The sequence below is a fragment of the Hibiscus syriacus genome, unplaced genomic scaffold (genome assembly GCF_006381635.1).
Source record: "Hibiscus syriacus cultivar Baekdansim isolate YM2019G1 unplaced genomic scaffold, ASM638163v2 tig00006570_pilon, whole genome shotgun sequence".
Taxonomy (NCBI): Eukaryota; Viridiplantae; Streptophyta; class Magnoliopsida; order Malvales; family Malvaceae; genus Hibiscus; species Hibiscus syriacus.
The window spans coordinates 1,499,541-1,517,388 of record NW_024062102.1 but is presented as its reverse complement, the minus strand read 5'-3'; the positions used below and the strand labels follow the sequence as shown (position 1 = coordinate 1,517,388).

At 32.9% G+C, this 17,848-nt stretch overlaps 1 protein-coding gene across 1 annotated transcript; it reads right to left on the bottom strand.

The window, feature by feature from the left end:
* Nucleotides 1–5,573: 5,573 nt before the first annotated feature.
* Nucleotides 5,574–6,146, bottom strand: LOC120200788 (putative phytosulfokines 6). Its single transcript, XM_039201539.1, has 3 exons — nucleotides 6,039–6,146; nucleotides 5,898–5,962; nucleotides 5,574–5,792 (listed from the first exon to the last, which is right to left on the bottom strand). Exons 1-3 carry the CDS (start codon nucleotides 6,130–6,132, stop codon nucleotides 5,685–5,687), a joined length of 267 nt encoding a protein of 88 aa, XP_039057470.1. The 5' UTR covers nucleotides 6,133–6,146; the 3' UTR covers nucleotides 5,574–5,684.
* Between the last annotated feature and the right edge of the window lie 11,702 nt (nucleotides 6,147–17,848).

Sequence of the window (17,848 nt, the reverse complement as noted above, 5' to 3'; positions counted from 1 at the left end):
ACTACATTGTTTTTAAAGCATAAAGGTAAAGATTTATTAGTAGTTCAAATTTATGTTGATGATATAATATTTGGTTCTACTAATAATGTTATTTGCCAAGAATTTTCTAAGTTAATGCAAAGTGAATTCAAGATGAGCATGATGAGGGAGCTCTCATTTTTCTTGGGACTCCAAATCAAGCAAAGAAAAGATGACATCTTCATCAATCAAGCTAAATACGTCAAATATATGCTCAAGAAGTTTGGACTGGAAAATGGGAAACCTCATGACACTCCAATGAGCTCTTCTACAAAGCTTGACTTGGATCAAGGAGGTAAATGTGTGGATGTTAAATTATATAGGTCAATGATTGGCTCTTTGCTCTATCTAACTGCAAGTAGACTGGACATTATGTTTAGTGTTTGCATATGTTCTACATTTCAATCATGCCCTAAGGAATCACATTTACTAGCTGTTAAGAGAATCTTTAGATAGCTTAAGGACACTCCTAGTTTAGGACTTTGGTATCCTAGAGACTCTAGCTTTATCTTGCATGCCTTCTCTGATGCGGATTATGGAGGATGCAAATTAGATAGGAAAAACACCTCTAGTACTTGCCAATTCCTTGGAAATATGCTGATTTCTTGGTTTTCAAAGAAACAAAATTGTGTTCCATTATCTACCACTGAAGCAGAATACATTTCAGCTGGTAGTTGTTGTGCACAAGTTTTATAGATGAAACAACAACTTTTTGATTATGGAATTGAAGTAGGTACCATTCCTATCAAGTGTGACAATACTAGCGTTATTTGTCTCACTAAAAATCCCATCCAACACTCTAGAACTAAGCACATTGAAATAAGGCATCACTTCATTAGAGATCATGTCGCTAAGGAAGATATAATTCTAGAATTTGTTGATACTTTGCATCAATTAGTGGATATCTTTACAAAGCCTTTAGACAAGGAAAGATTTTGGACACTTAGGAGAGAATTAGGTTTAACTGACCTATCTTCACTTAGTGTTTAAAATAATTTTAGCACTTTTAAAAATAAATGAAAAATGCTTATAATTAAGTTTGATTGCATTCTTTGCTATTAGTTAGGGGGAGTTTATGATTCTTTGTGAAAAATTGATTATATGTTCAAATAATTTTTAAATGATAGATTTTATTGATTGAACATAGTTAATTTTTCATAATATGAGTTGTCAATACCACTAGAGCAAATTAATTTAGCATTTTGAGTGTTTAAAATCAAATTTTAGCAATTTTAGTGCAGAGTGAATCGATACCCTCCTTGAAGGGGAATCGATTCCTCCTGATGGTTCTGGTTATATCACGCCCAGAAAACCCTTTCTCTCTCAAAACCTCTCTTCTTTCTCTTTGCTGCCGTTCTCCTTTCTACTCTCTCCCTATCTCCATATTTAATCAAAAACACCATTTTAATCGAAATTACTTCACATATCAACTCCTAAACCTGTTGGAATCATCAAAATTGTGCAAACTTTATTCAATCTCACTCAAATCCGAAATTCTTCAAGGTATTTTTCTAAAACTTCTATTTTATCCATTTTTGAACATAGAAATAGTTTTAATTAGTTCTAGATTGAAATAGTGATCGGGCATTGATTGTTTAGTGATTAGAAACTATATTTTACAACTAATTTCATCAAAATCTCATAATTTTTCAATTAATTCTTGAATTTTTTAAATTAAAAAAAACGAAAATTTTTAATTAATTTCAAACTATTGTGTTTTATTTAATTATGTTGTTAGTATGAAAACTATACGTATATTGATTTTCAAAATTTTATTAGTTTTCAAAAACTTTGCCCATTAGGATTTGTTTAGAGAACCTTGAGATATTTACCTTAAATCATGTCTCACAAACGTTCTAGACCTTCTTCTAGTCGTTCTAGCCAACCTCCAAACTCACCTCCAAATATTCCACATATCAACAAATTCTTATTCCTAATCCCGATGATCCAAACATGACCATTCGCAATTATTGCTTCAATGAAACTGGTCGTAGACAAAATCTCTATTTTAGGTTTTGTTAATACTTTGAGTCCTACAAAATCCGGGAAGAACGCATCCCATCTCTTCAAGCCATGCTAGACATCAATTTTCGACATCTTTCTACTCTTCAAGAGTGGAAATTTGACAAACTTTTTGAGCTTGAACCAATAGTCTACCATCAACTCATTCTTATCTTCTACTCTAATGTCGTTTGCATTCAAAACCTGGAGAAAACCTTTACCACATGAATTTGATCCTATCTTATTGACCCGAATACATAGCCAAAGCATTAGGATTAGATCATGATGAGTTAGACAATGAAAAGATGACGGTAGGATCTCAGTATAAACGAAGGGATAGTGCGAGTATGTTAGATCTTCACGACCGTTTTCTTCATCTCATGATCTCTTGGTAGTTTCGACCATCCGGAGGTCGTTACTCTACTCTCCGAGCCATGGATTTATTTTGGCTACATTGTGTCTAAAATAATCTTAAAATCAACCTTCCACGGATTATCTTTTCTGAACTTGTCGAAACCGTAAATCTTGTTCCCAATAAGAAATTATGTTCTTCTTTAGTTTATGTTTATATTCTTAGTAATCTGTTTAAGAAGGTTGGGCTTAGAGTTGGTCTTGATGCTTCCTTTCCCCTTAAAATTCAAATCAACCTATTTTCTTTAACTAAATCGGGATGGAAGTTCAATGAAGAGAGTGGTCTTTGGGTTCGTTCTCATGAATAACCTCCGGAAGCCGACGACTCCAACGATGAGCAAGAACAACACGAGAAACAAGTTCCACCAGAGGAACAAGCACGACCAGAGGATCAAATGCCCCCATACTTTCAATCCTTTATGGAGACATTTGATTTCCAGTATGCATCCATGGATTCTCGCTTCACTTCCATAGAGTCTCATTTATCCACAATGGGAGCTCAACAATTGGAGATTCTCCGGGAGATGCGCACAAACAACGCTTCTATGAATGAACGCATTGATGCACTTTCACTTGAGATGGCCGCTATACGAGCTCATTTTCCTCCTCCCGATCCTCCTGCGGATGCTTGATTCTTTGTCTTGCTTTAGTACTTTGAAATATAACATGGAGTTTAATGTTTCAACATTTTGAATAACTTTGGATTGTTTTTAACTTTGATTGTTGGATGTTTGAATTTGTTTGATGGATTATGGATGTTTGAACTTATATTGATTCTATATATATTTGGTTTGGTTAAATTTATTCATTCTTGCATCATTTACATCATGTTAGATATATAACCAATTTCGCTATATCACATTGTTTATGAATATTGATTATGAAACTAATGGCTAACGTTTCTCTTGATTGTGATCTTAGCATCTTAAGCTATATATATTTATAATCAATTGGCTAAATGATTTCAAAACCTTGTTTAAAATCTTTTAAAGGTCTTTTTGATTTGACAAAAAGGGGGAGAAATGTTAAAGTGCTTTTAAAGGGGAGAAGTGTTAGAGTAAGGAAGAGTAATTTCAAAACTTGATTTCAAAATCTTAAAATTACTAAAATGTTTTGTTATATTAAAAAGGGGGAGATTGTTGAAAACATTTTGATATTTCGATATAACAAATTAAGTTAAATGAATTTTAAGATTTTCCAAAAGATTTTCCGAGTATATTTGATATAATTATTCGAATATCAAAATATTACTCCAAATCTTTCAAATGTCATTTTTAATCCTTACTCAAGTGTAAAATTAAGTTTTAATCTTAAAATAATTTCAAAACAATTTTACAAAGTATTTCGAACCGTTTCAAGCCAAAAAATCCAGATTGTCCAGAGGGAACCGATTCCCCCCAAGGGGGTATCGATTCCCCCTGAATGATTTGGCTCCGAGAAAAACATAATGCTCAGAGGGAACCGATTCCCCTGATCAACGGTCGAAATATTTGAATTTTACACTTAGGGAATCGATTCCCTATGAGGGGGTATCGATTCCCCCCACGCTCCAAGCTGTTTTATTAATTGATTTCACACTAAAACAGCTTCATTGACTCCACTAATCATCCCCAACGTTCAGAATCAATTGAATGAGTATTTAAACAAGCTTAGAAGCCATTGATCAAAAACAAGTAAACACAAGAAACAAGAATCAAAAGAGAATCAAAGAGAAAGCATCAAACCTAAGTTTGAGCATTTCAAGCCTATTTTTCATTCAATATTCATTTTGCTTTCAAGAACACTACTTGTACTCAATTGTATTCATTTTTTAATGTTCTTTTCTTTGTTATAGAATTGTGCAAACAATCTACCTTTTGAGGATTTTCTTGTAAGTTTGCAAATTTGTATTCTTCTCTTTGAGAAAGAGTGTTCTCAAGAATTGGGGTATATTCTTGAGAGAGTTGTAAGGTTATTCTTGAGGGAGTTGTAAGGTTATCTCTTTGGCCTCAAAAGAAAGAACAAATTAGTGAATTTGTTGGAAAATCCTTAGTGTGGATATCTAAGGTAGTGGACGTAGACTTTGGTTGAGAAAGTCGAACCACTCTAAATCGTTGTGCAAATCTTTTCAATTTTCTGTAAAAACTTCCACCAAAATTTTAATTGCTAATTCACCCCCTCTTAGCCAATTCCATCGATCGATTAACTCAACAAATCCCCTGTTGAAAACTGAGAACCCCCTGAAAATGTAATCCTTCCACTCCTTGTTTTCCGAATCACCCCCCATTTATAACATATTTTTGGTTGCTTAGTATTGGCTCTTCCACTAGTTCCCGAATAATGGTGTTTGAGTGGCATTTTAGTAGGATTTTAGCGGCATTTCAGGTGTTTATTTGTAATGGTTTCTCCACTAGATTTGATTTTGTTTAAAAATGTTTAGTGGATTTTGGTGTTGATTTAGTGCTATGGTTTTGTGGTTGTCGATGTAGGCGATGACGACCATGACCATCGGTGGCTGGTGACTCGGCGATGACTCGGTGGTGGTTTGGTCGTCGTGGCATTCGACTGGAGCGTGCTGGTCAGAGTTCACTGTTGCGGCGGCTAGGATGATTGGCGTGTGAGGGGACTAGCGGCAGTTTGATTTAGGGTTTTGAAACCCTAATTACTATTGTGCCGGTTCGGGTTGCCAAGAATTGGGTCTGGATCTGGTCTTGTAAACGGGTCGGTCCGTATGAAGCGGGTCGAGTATGGACCCGGATCAGATCTGGATCAGAGTCTTGGTCTGCTGCTTGGTTTGCTGAGTGTTGTGCTTCTAGACTCCAACTGGGTCTTGGGTTGTATTGGGTCTCGATTGGGCTTCTGCACTTGGGTAGCCTGCACAAATGTAAAATTGTTTAATTAATAATAATAGTAATAATAATAATAATATTTATAATAATTTTTAAAGTCCGGTCAAAAACAGATGTCTACACCTTTGTTTAATTATCACCCAACATGTACGAATAAAACAACTTATATGATTAAATGAATGATTGTTATTCTTAGAAGTTTCGAGTTTGAGTATGATGTTTGCTAAAGTATTTAAGTGTTTATTGTCAAATGATTATGAATCTTTTAAACATATAATATATTACAGATACCGTAGAATTTTCGACATGATTACAAAAAACAAAATTACAACCAAACTCCAAATATTATAACATGTTGATAACATCCACAACTACACATTTCTGTTGATAAACATACTTTATTTATCCATCTCTCTGTATATTATTCTAAGGCTTATGATTTTGAGTGTATATGTAATCCAAATGAGCTTCTTGAATCACCCTTCTTTCCACACATTCTTCATCTTTCTCCTCGCACTCTTCTGCTCCAATCAGCTTCTCCCCCCACAGCAAAAACAAATATTATCCCATTTAATAATATCAATAATATACATTTTTAAACCCAGGAAGGAAAAAAGAAAAGAAAAGAAAAACTCTTACATCTGAGAGATCTTCCTTTGGATCAGATTGGGTGCTCATCCCACTTGTGTGGAACTCCTTTTCACCTGTTTGCTTACAGTTCAACACATCGTTACCAGAAACCAAAGAGAAGATATATAAATTTGGAAAAGAAACACTAACCATGGTTGATTTGCAGCAGCAAACGAGAAGATGCTGAAAGAAGAAGAAAAGCTAAGATCAAAATGCTTAAGAACCCAACACTGTTTCCCTTCATTGTTTTAATAAAGAATAAAATTTGTAATGAAGAAAAAGAAGAGTGGGAAAGTGTGTATAAATAGCAGAGAGCCGTTTAAGTCGCATGCACAACCTTAACACGGCAGTTACAACTCTCATCACTGTTTGTGGACCCCTCTTTTTCTTTAAACCCTATTTGTATTCTTAAAAAAAATATAATACATGACCAAAGCATTAAAATAATTGGATAAATACTAAAAACGATATATGGATTTTAATTAAGGTGTATTATGGTAAATAAATTTTGATTTTTTTCAATTAAATATATGCTTAAATTTAATCATATTTTCATAAATTATTAATATAATTGTTAATGTAACAATATTTCTTTTTAAAAATAAAATGTTATTAATAGAAATAACAACCGCAAAAAACAATTGTGAATGATTAAAACTAAAACTGAAGTTAATATGTTATTAATATAATTGATGAAATTATTTTATACCATGGCAATAAAAATTAATTAATTATACGAATTCAATAAAAAATAACTAATAGAATATATTGGCATGAAACTGTTTTATAATTTTCTAATATAAAAATGTTTCAGACATAATTATAGTATTTTTAAAATTATTATTTAATATATTATTAATGAAAAATATAATTATACAAATGATTTTAAAATGATAACATACGTTACGTTATTTTTAAAATTTTAAAATAAATACATTTATTATAATGTTAAAAAATTTATAGATTGATGATATATTAAATAATATTTTTTTTAATTATCTTTAATGTGTAGAGTATTTTTTTTAATGTGTAGAGTAGATGAAACTGAAATAAGACATGCAGTAGTGTCGAAGAGTCAATCTGTGAAGTATACGACCGTACCCCTTGTTTTATGGCCGACAGCTGTTTCCCATTTCTACATTCTTTCACTCTATTTTGTTCCCTACTTTTTCACACTTTTAGCATTCTTATTAAAAAAATATTAAGGTTTAGGATTTAGAATTTGGCCGTACATTAAAGAGTCTTAGTTCGATTTAAAGGAAGTATGAATAATTTAAGTATTATATCAAAATATTTTTGTAATATGTTATTTAGTTTAATTTGATCAATATTTTTAAAGATTCAAAATATTTTCATCTGATTTGATTTTTTGCTTTAGAGTTTGGAATTTGAACGCATGACAAAAGTCTTCCCCACTCACGAGAATTTCATGAAAATATAACTACCACTTTCCATATTCTACCTACAGCGTTCTTTACTAGAATTATATGTAGGATTGAAAATCAATTTCAACCCAATATTTTGTTAGGTTTTAATTCAATGTTATCAAATTTTGTTTGATTTAAATTTAGTTACTGTTTAAATATATGTAATTTTATTCAATTTTGGTTTATAGATTTCAAATTATAATTATTAAATTCAATTCAATATGGAGAAAAATCAATTTTATTTTATTTTATTTTACTTAAATTCAATCTGAATAAATCAATTTTAACATCCGAAGACGGGATCAGAAGAGCTTCTCCACTGGTGTGGTTAGCGGATATGGACTGGGGCCGAATTCTTTGATGTTTTTGATCGGTTCGAAACAACAGGTTCTTGAGGGTCTGTTTCTTTAATGTTTCCATGTTTAGTGTTTGTGCTATCAAGTGTCTGAGGTTGTTAGTTGCCTTGCTTTTGCTGTGCTAGTTCTGTTCAGGCGGTGTCTGTTATTGTTGTATCTGTGCCAATGATATCAGTCGGTTTCTCGATGGGGCATGCGAAAGACTTTGCAGAGAAGAAACTGAAGCCATGTGCCGATCTATCTCTTAGTTTATAGATGATTGCATGGTATTATCGTTATTAAGTTATACAGTTGTAGTGCTGATATGCCATCAGGTTTTCTGTCTTGATTTCGTTGATTTGTCCAGTAGAGTGGTGTGTGCTATGTTTTTTCATGAAGCATGATGCGTTGCTGGTTAGGTTGGGAAGTGTAGTCTTTTTTATGTTCTTCTTGGCTTGGTCTATGGGATGGTTGGTTGCTTTGTATTAGGTTTTGTTAGTGGAAGAATTGACTGGTGCATTGACATCGATAAGGGTATTCTTTTTCCTCCAAATAAGGTTAGAGAAATTTTATAACGAGATCCTATTGATTCTTTATATGTGCAGTTTGAATTGAATCATATTAATCCCTCTTTTCAACAAAAAAAATTAAGAGATCATTTTATCTTTAAAGTAAACACAAATCAATATTTTTACCTCTATTTTTTAGTCGAATTAGTTGTGTCATCAAATTCATTTAATTAGATTAATTTCTCCCTCTGATTGGTGTTGATTGTTATGATTCTTATGTTATGCTTCACGATGCTGATGTGACAAGATTATATTGTAAAGGCTCATTTTAGTGGCGATCCATCCTTCCAATCTATTTTTTTTAAATCACAACATTAAGATTCAGACCTCTAACTTTACGAATTTAATGTATCGCCCTACTAGACCACCAACCTATAGTTAAGAATATTTTTAAATAAAGAGTTAAAACTCATACTTCTAAGGATCAAATCTATGCTTAATGGATGTATGTAATAGTTATTAATCTAATATATTAATAATAATTAGTGATAAAATTTTACAAGATATTACTTTTTCATAAATTCAATGCATTAATATAAAAATTAATGTATAAGCAAAGATTTATTAACTAGTCGAGTGATTAAGGATGTTCATGTTGTTCTACTTTGTGTGAATTTGAATTTTGATATTTGTCTTGAAAATGTAATACCTTTCTATCAGGAGGAGCAGATATGTGACCCCCAAGAGAGCAATTGAATACCCATTATTTTAAGAAAAATATTAAATTTAGTTAAATTCATTTTTTAACGATGGACAAAAATATAAATTATGCGGTAATGTTTTTCTCTCTCATAACCAATGCTTCAATATTTGGTGGGGGTTTGGAAACTTTTTTTTAACGAATGAAGTATTAAAATTTTGAATTCTCATTTTTTTAATTTTTAGATCTCTAAATAAGTGTTAAAAAAATACTTTCCACTTTGATGGTTTCATGTGGATGAATACACGTGTAGTAAAATGTAAGGTTGTCATACGAAAATCATGAGGTTTGGTCCTACTTGTCCTTTAAATTTACTAAATTTCATGAATCTAAATCCAAATCAACCTCGTGCAATACTTTTCAATGTTTGAATTTAATTTCAATAATTGATCTGCTAAAGGTTGTGTCAGTGTTGGTCTAAACTGTGTGAAAGCTATCTCACTTTGTTCTATGCTTTTACAAAGTCGAAATTCCGTTTCAAAGTTTTTCTTTCAAAGGAAAATTAACCAAAACAGAAAGAAATTAGAGATTTGTAAAAAGTGTTTAAAGAGTTTGAACGTTTAACAACAATAATGATTTCAATTCCCAGATTGAAAGTGAAACTTCAATGGACTAAAGGAAGACATGTATCGGATAAAAGCATTGAGTGTTGCATGGGTTTCACGTTGCCTCTATGTATTTCATTTTTCAACATAACCTCGACAAAATTGAAAAACCTGAAAAAAAATTACTTGCGGGGACCATGGATTGAGTTTTAGTCATTTTTCATATCTTTCATGCATGTATGGAATAGATTATTTATACCAACGTACTGCATATTTGATTGCTGCACCCGAGTTGGATTTTAGTATATGTAATTCATTTTATGTTTTATATTGAAAGTTTATGATTACTTTTTTTAATAATATTATTTTTAAAATTCGAATTTAAATTTTCTTTTAGAATATAATGTATCTTTATCACTCTATACAATATTTAGGGGTTGTTTGTTTGCCTCTTAATGTAACCATTCAGCGTTGAATGCTGAACCGTTAAGCATTCAGCGCGTTTGTTTCGCACCTCTGAATGATTCAGTACTGACTGATTCAGCAAAACAGTGCTGAATGATTCAACATAGAAGTACATTCTGAATGATTCAGAGCCATTATCAAACAACATGCCACATTCAGAGCTAATTTATACTAGAAGTATGCATGCGTTATGCCGGGGATTTATATATTTATATGTTTAATTTAATTATTATATATGGTTTGAGTAGAATATTTATATTTATAAAAATTTATTTTAAATCAAATGATGATTCTAAATTTTAAACTAAATAATTATGATAAATTATATAAGATATCTTAATTTGGACATATTAAAGTAATGTATAAATATCTAAATTTTGAAAATAAATGCTTTCGAAATGGACTAGATCTGCCATACTTCACATATTACTCAATTATTTCATTTATTTTTCTTTGCATGATTGAGAAGTTTTCCTTGTTGATGGATTTGATAAGATTATAAATATAAACAGGCAGCTTTATGTCAAGATGTATCTTTTATACATATTGAATTATATTGTTTATATTCCTAGGCAAAAATACAATAAACTTAGCCCTATTATAGAAAGCAAAATAGGCCTTTTGTAATTTGTCACTTTCATTCCTAATCAGTTGTTTACATACTTAAACCTTGAAAGTACGCAAACCTTTTATGCCTAAATACATATATGTTATAAATGTTAAAACTTGAAAAATTTACGAAATGTTATATTTTAAATACGGAATCTTGAATAAGATCTATTAAATGTTATATTCTAAATGTTATGAAAAAGTCTTAGATTCATCATATGAATATATTTAGACACCCAAATACATATTTTTTTTATTAAGATAGGGTGAATATAAGGTTGTATGTACATATACCCTACAAACGCACGTAGTTGAACTTGAAAACTCAAGAAAGAACAACACTCCTTTTTATACTAAGATCATTTAATGAGTTCATACCTAAGTTCATAGATATATATGAATATGTTTGTATGTATGACTTGGTTTGATTTGCCTTATATTCCTTGAACAACCCAACAGCTTCTCTTATACCCTTATCATTTTAGCCATATATAGTTGATGATCATTCTATGTGGTTGAGAATTGCGATGAATTTAATGGCACCAAATCTCATCCCCCAACAAAAATGTTAGGCAACAACAGTTATCCAATTAAGAATCTGTCGACCGTCATTATCAAAGTTATCTCATCGTTTGCAATTTGAACATTGATAATTAGGTTTGAAGGTCAATCAAGCTAAAAGAAACAGCCCATAAATATCGAATCTAAGTGGTGTTGTATCAATCCAATGTTGCATGTTTTGACATGTAGTAGGCAGAATTTTAGTGCAATTATGAGTGTTTTCCTACATGCAAGTTGCAGGGCTTAGGTTAGTGACTACAGTAACTTAATTAGCGAAACTTCTTACCTATTTAATTAAATAATAAGTTTTATGGTCACCCTAAATTATCATTTCAATTGATTTTCCCCATTTTTCTGGTTATATTTCAGAAATATATTTTTTTGAATGTAAAAAATATGCATATGAAGATGAATAAATCGAATTTATCAGTTTTTGGTATCCCATTGCTTCATTTGCTAGAACCTGAAAGTGGGAGTGGTTTTCATTAAAGTAGCATCCCACTACTGTCTGGTTGGGCCAAATATGATTATAGTAGCAATTCACTACAGTTTGGTTCGTCCAAATTTCATTTCTACTTAACAGTGGATTGCTCAACATATTTCTTCCAGTGGTCCTCCTTAATGGCTCTTTCAATAACGTCTTGTTGGTATAAACCATCGTCTGTTTCAAGCCATAATAGTGTGTCATATAGGACAGACTCATAAATATTTTTTATTATAGACAAATATGTTAACAACATCAAAATTTTAGATAAGATAAACATGAATAAAATTTCAGGCCACACCATCAATAAAATAAGTAATTAATCATATAAAATATCATTTTGAAAGTCAAAATGATCTGTGATCATTTTCATTAAAACCATCCAATCTATTAAATAAATATGCATTAAAGAGATTATAACTTAAATTAGCTTTCAACTTGTAATTTTCGTTATTAAAACAATTTATAATCAATTAGATACAAAATATGGGCATCATACTGTGTTAATCTTTTCTCATGTCTAATTGAGTTTCGAACCTTATACGTTTTTCTCTAGTTTATAATGCATACTATAAAATTTCTTTTAGAAATTTCTTTTTTGAAAGTCTTTTTTTAAGTAAACTTTTTGGATATTTGATCAAACCTAATTTCAAACTACTGATGTTAACTTTATTTCCATTTAAAACATCATGTTTCTTAAATTCAAACCCTCGTACTTTCATGATTTTTTAAAAAAAATAAGATAAATCCGTTATCAAGACGTTATGGCATTTATCTTTTTTATTTCAATAATGAATCAAGAATTTTAGGAGAAAATGAAAAGAAATTAAATATGATGATGAACTATAAATCTCTCTATTTATTTTTGATTTTTACTTTTTGATTGATCGAGAGTACATCGAAAGTTCGCTTTCTTTCATTTATAGATATCTAAATTTGCATGAAAGAAAAAAATTATACTACCTTTGAAAAGTGTTTTTTTTAACAAGAAAAGTGACTCTTAATTTCACGATATTGGGGTTTCATATGGTTGAAGCTAATGGATAAGGTAAATGTTTTTAAAACATGACATTGCTAATGATTTTTAAGAGCAAAAATACAAATTCCAATCTTGAAAAGTATATTACATTTGTTATCGGGATGGATTGAGAGGGATGGGTAAAAGCGGTCGTTCAAAAATTCATTTTTGAAGTAAAATGTGTTGCGGAAGACGGCTATCAGATAGAGCAAAATCGCAACTGATAATTTGAGAAAATAAAAATGAAGATAAAAGAGACACAAATTTTATGTGGAAAACCTCTAAATAATATAGGGTAAAAACCACGGGCAACGGTAGAAGAATTTCACTATGAGAAAATAAGAATTACAACTTCTCTCGATCGACCAAGGAGAAAACAATGATAATTCTCTCTTGATAAAAAGGAGAAAACAATTCTCAAGAAACTCGCTAAATTCTCTCTAGTATTGGAAGAAAGTTAGAATGTTTTGAAGCTAAATGAGCTAGGGTATTTATAGTTGAAACTTAAGGACTAATTTGTAAATACCTTAAATTTTAGGGATTAAATTTAGTAATTATCCCTTTATTTTTTTTTCAACAATTTGGTTGCCTAAATTTGACTATATTAGCCACCCAAAACCATTTTCCAGCCGCCCCATGTGCTTTCATTTTCAACAATCTCCCACTTGAAGATTTGATTGGAACACTCATATCTTCACACCATTCTTTCTACCTTGTACCTTCATGTTGCTTACGTCTCTGGCAGGCCACAAGAGGATCGACACCAAGTAAATTTATCAGTGTTGATTGCCTTCTTCATGAAATCTGCTATGTTGTCTTTGGTATGGATCTTCTGCATATCTATCGTTCCTTCTTCCACCTTTTTCACGAATGAAATGATACTGAACTCATATGTTCTTTGTCCTTGAATAAAATGTTGGATTCCTTGCTAGATGCAAGGTGCTTTGACTGTCACAAAACAGAGAAACATGCTCTTGATTATGCCCAAGCTCCTCCAATAGCATCTTCAACCAAATTACTTCATTACTGGCTTGTGCAGCTGCTACGTATTCTGCCTCTGTTGTGGACGTAGCCACAACTGACTGCAATTTTAAAACCCAACTTATAGCTCCACCAGCAATTTTGAACACATATCTTGTAGTAGATTTGCTTTTATCCAAATCCCATGCATAGTCAGAATCTACAGAACCATTGATTAGTAAGTTTGATCCTCCGTAACATAATGCAACATTTAAAGTCCCTTTGATGTATCTAAGGATCCTCTTTACTGTATTCCAATGCTCTTTGCTTGGATTCGCCATGTACCGACTAACCACTCCCACTGCTTCTGCAATGTTTGGTCTTGTGCATATCATAACAAACATTAAACTTCCCACTGCTGATGCATACGGTACTCGAGACATCTCAATCCTCTCTTCTTCACTGCTAGGACTCATACTGGAAGATAATTTGAAGTTAATAGGAAGAGGGGTAGAAATTGGCTTACAATCTTGCATGTTGAATCGTGAAAAGATCTTCTTCAAGTAATTCTTTTGTGAAAGCCAAATCTTCCTATTACTTCTGTCTCGGTGAATTTGCATCCCTAGAATCTTGTTTGCTGATCCCAAGTCCTTCATTTCAAATTCCATAGCCAGTTGTGCCTTCAATTCTTCAATATGATCTTTGTTGGGTCCTGCAACCAACATGTCATCCACATACAATAGCAATATAACAAAATCATTATCACCAGACCTCTTGAAATAAGCACAAGGATATGCATTAAGTCTGTTGTATCCAAGGCACATAATGAAGGAGTCAAATCTCTTATACCAACACCTCGGTGCCTGCTTTAGACAGTACAAAGATTTGTTCAACCTGTAAACCAAGTTCTTCTTTTCGTCTTCTTCAAAACCTTCAGGCTGGAGCATATAAATCTCTTCTTCAAGATTTCCATGAAGAAAAGCTGTTTTAACATCTAGCTGCTCTAGATGTAAGTTCAATGTAGCACACATTGCCAAAACTACTCGAACTGTTGTTATTCGAACCATAAGAGAAAAAATTTCATTGAAATCAATACCTTCTTTTTGAGCATATCCTTTAACCACCAGTCTTGCACGATACCTTTCAACTTGATCGTCACCATTTCGCTTGATTTTAAAGACCCATTTGTTACCAATTGGCTTCCTTCCTTGTAGTAGTGGCACAAGGTCCCATGTATAATTTTTATGAAGGGCTTCAATTTCTTCTTTCATCGCCATAATCCATAATGAAGCATCTGATTTGTTTATTGCCTCCTGGTATGTTGATGGCTCACCGTCATCTGTTAAAAGGCAGTATGAAATATTACCTTCTATAACATAATCTGAGTGCCAATTGGGACGTCTTCTCACACGATCTGATTGACGAGTTGTTGGAGCTTCAGAACTCTCTAGTTCTTGTTCATCATGTGCTGGTTCTGCTTCAGAAGAATCTCCTTGTTCAACCTCCTTTTCTACATGTATCTTTGTAGTCTCTGACTTTTCAGTGCTATCATCATCTTCTTTTCTTTTTAGTTTATTTTCTACAAAGATAACATCCCTGCTGATGATCACTTTGCGGGCAGTGGGATCCCACAAGCGATACCCCTTTACACCATCAGCATACCCCAAGAATTTGTATTTCCTGGATTTTTGATCCAACTTTGAAATTTCTTGGGAGTTGTACATCACGTACAGAACACTTCCAAATACATGGAGGTTTGAATAATCATCTGGTTTACCAGTCCACATCTCTATTGATGTCTTCAGCTCTATTGCATTTGATGGAGCTCGATTCACCAAATAACAGGCGGTATTGACTGCTTCTGCCCAAAATGATTTTTCTAGGCCTTCATCCCTCAACATTGCTCTTGTTCTTTCTAACAAGGTTTTGTTCATCCGCTCTGCCACTCCATTTTGTTGAGGAGTGTTCGCCACTGTAAACTGTCTTTTGATGCATTCTTTCCTGCAAAAGTCATCAAATTCTTCGCTTGTGTATTCTCCTCCATTATCTGTTCTGAAACACTTGACCTTATTTCCAAAATCAAGTTCCACCCGCTCTTTGTGAAAGTTGAAAACACATCTGACTTCTTCTAAATGGGGTACACCCAATATCTCCTGGAGTAGTCATCAATAAATGAGACAAAGTACTTTGCTCCACCTAGGGATGTAATTGGTGCTTACCATACGTCAGAGTGAACCAATTCTAGAAAATTTTTGCCTCTGGAATTTGATATGTTGAATTTCAACCGGTGCTGCTTGTTATGCAATGCTCACACAAAGGAAGTGATACCTTTGTTAAGCCTGGAAGTAGCTTTTGCTCCACAAGGACTTTCATTCCTTGTTCTGACATATGTCCAAGTTTCTGATGCCATAGCATTACAGAATCTGAACTACATGAGGCAACAGAGGCTTTTGCTTCTAGCAAAGTCTCTCCCTTCAGCATGTACAAATTTGTTGTTATCTTTTCGCCTTTCAGCACCGCAAGCGCTCCACAAAACACCTTCATGATTCCTTTCCGTGTTTCAATCTTGCTTGCATTATTATCCAACAATCCGTAGGATAATAAATTTTTCTTTAGGTCTTTTACGTGCCGCACATCTCAAACAACTTTAATTGTTCCATCATACATCTTCAATTTGATGGTTCACACGCCAATGATCTCTAAGTCATGATCATTGCAACTATACACATATCCTCTTGAGACAGGTTCATAATGATGGAACCATTCTCTTCTTGAGGTCATGTGATATATTGCTCCTGAATCAATGAGCCATATATCTGCAAATCTTTTTCTACCTTCTACGGTGGTTGACGCTTCACAGCATAGAGCATCTCCATCATCTGAAGTGTTTGCGGTATTACCTTGTGGATTGGAGTTTTTATTTAGACTCCAACAATCCTTAAATTCTTCTTGCTCCTCGACTTCGATCTACAATGTTTGTGACTGCTGCTTTGGCCACGTTCTATTGATCTCCCTCTCATCGTTGTCAACGCTTCTTCCTGTTGCAGATTTACTTATCTGTCTTCCTTGTTTTTGTGTCGATTTTCTTCTTGGAGAACATCAGCTGCAACGTCATCAAAGACTAGATTGGTGACATTACTTTTTGTCAAGTTGATGATGAGTTGATCTTACGAATCAGGTAGACTTTGAAGTAGAAGTTCAACACGTTCTTGTTTTCCTATTGTACATCTTAAGGATGTAAGCTGAGAAAATAACGTGTTACGTGTATTTAAGTGTTCCGTCACTGAAGTAGATTCTGGCATCCGGAGAGTGTACAATTTTCTCTTAAGGAAAATTTTATTGTGCAGCGATGTGGCCTCGTACAGTTTGGTGAGATGATCCCATATCTCCTTAGCTGTCTTCTTCTCCTCGATGCTTGACAATACTTCATCTGCTAATACTATATGAAAGTTTGTCATAGCATTCTCGTCCATTTTGATCCATTTGTTTTCATCTGTGAAATCCACCAGCCTTTCCCTGATAGTTGCTAGACAACCGTCTTTCCTCAGGATGACCTTCATCTTCAATTTCCACAATGAGAAATTTCTCCCATTGAATTTTTCAATATCAAATTTCGTTGTCATAGCTTCTATTACGGATAGCTCCCACTATTTCACTATCATGAATAGTTCTCTGGAACCTTCAAAGAATGGGTAATAACTTCTTACTTTCTTATGTTGGAGGATCCACCTTTTGGTGGCAACCACAAAGACAATAAGCAGATATTACACACTCAAATCTGGCTCGGATACCAATTGTTGCGGAAGACGGCTATCGGATATAGTAAAATCGCAACTGATGATTTGAGAAAATAAAAATGAAGATAAAAGAGACACAAATTTTACGTGGAAAACCCCTAAATAATATAGGGTAAAAACCACAGGTAACGGTAGAAGAATTTCACTATGAGAAAATAGGAATTACAACTTCTCTCGATCGACCAAGGAGAAAACAATGATAATTCTCTCTTGATAAAAAAGAGAAAACAACTCTCAAGAAACCCGCTAAATTCTCTCTAGTATTAGAAGAAAGCTAGAATGCTTTGGGATGGTTTTGAAGCTAAATGAGCTAGGGTATTTATAGTTGAAACTTAAGGACTAATTTGTAAATACTCTAAATTTTAGGGATTAAATTTAGTAATTATCCCTTTATTTTTTCAACAATTTGGTTGTCTAAATTTGACTATATTAGCCGCCCAAAACCATTTTCCAGCCGCCCCATGTGCTTTGATTTTCAACAAAATGTAAA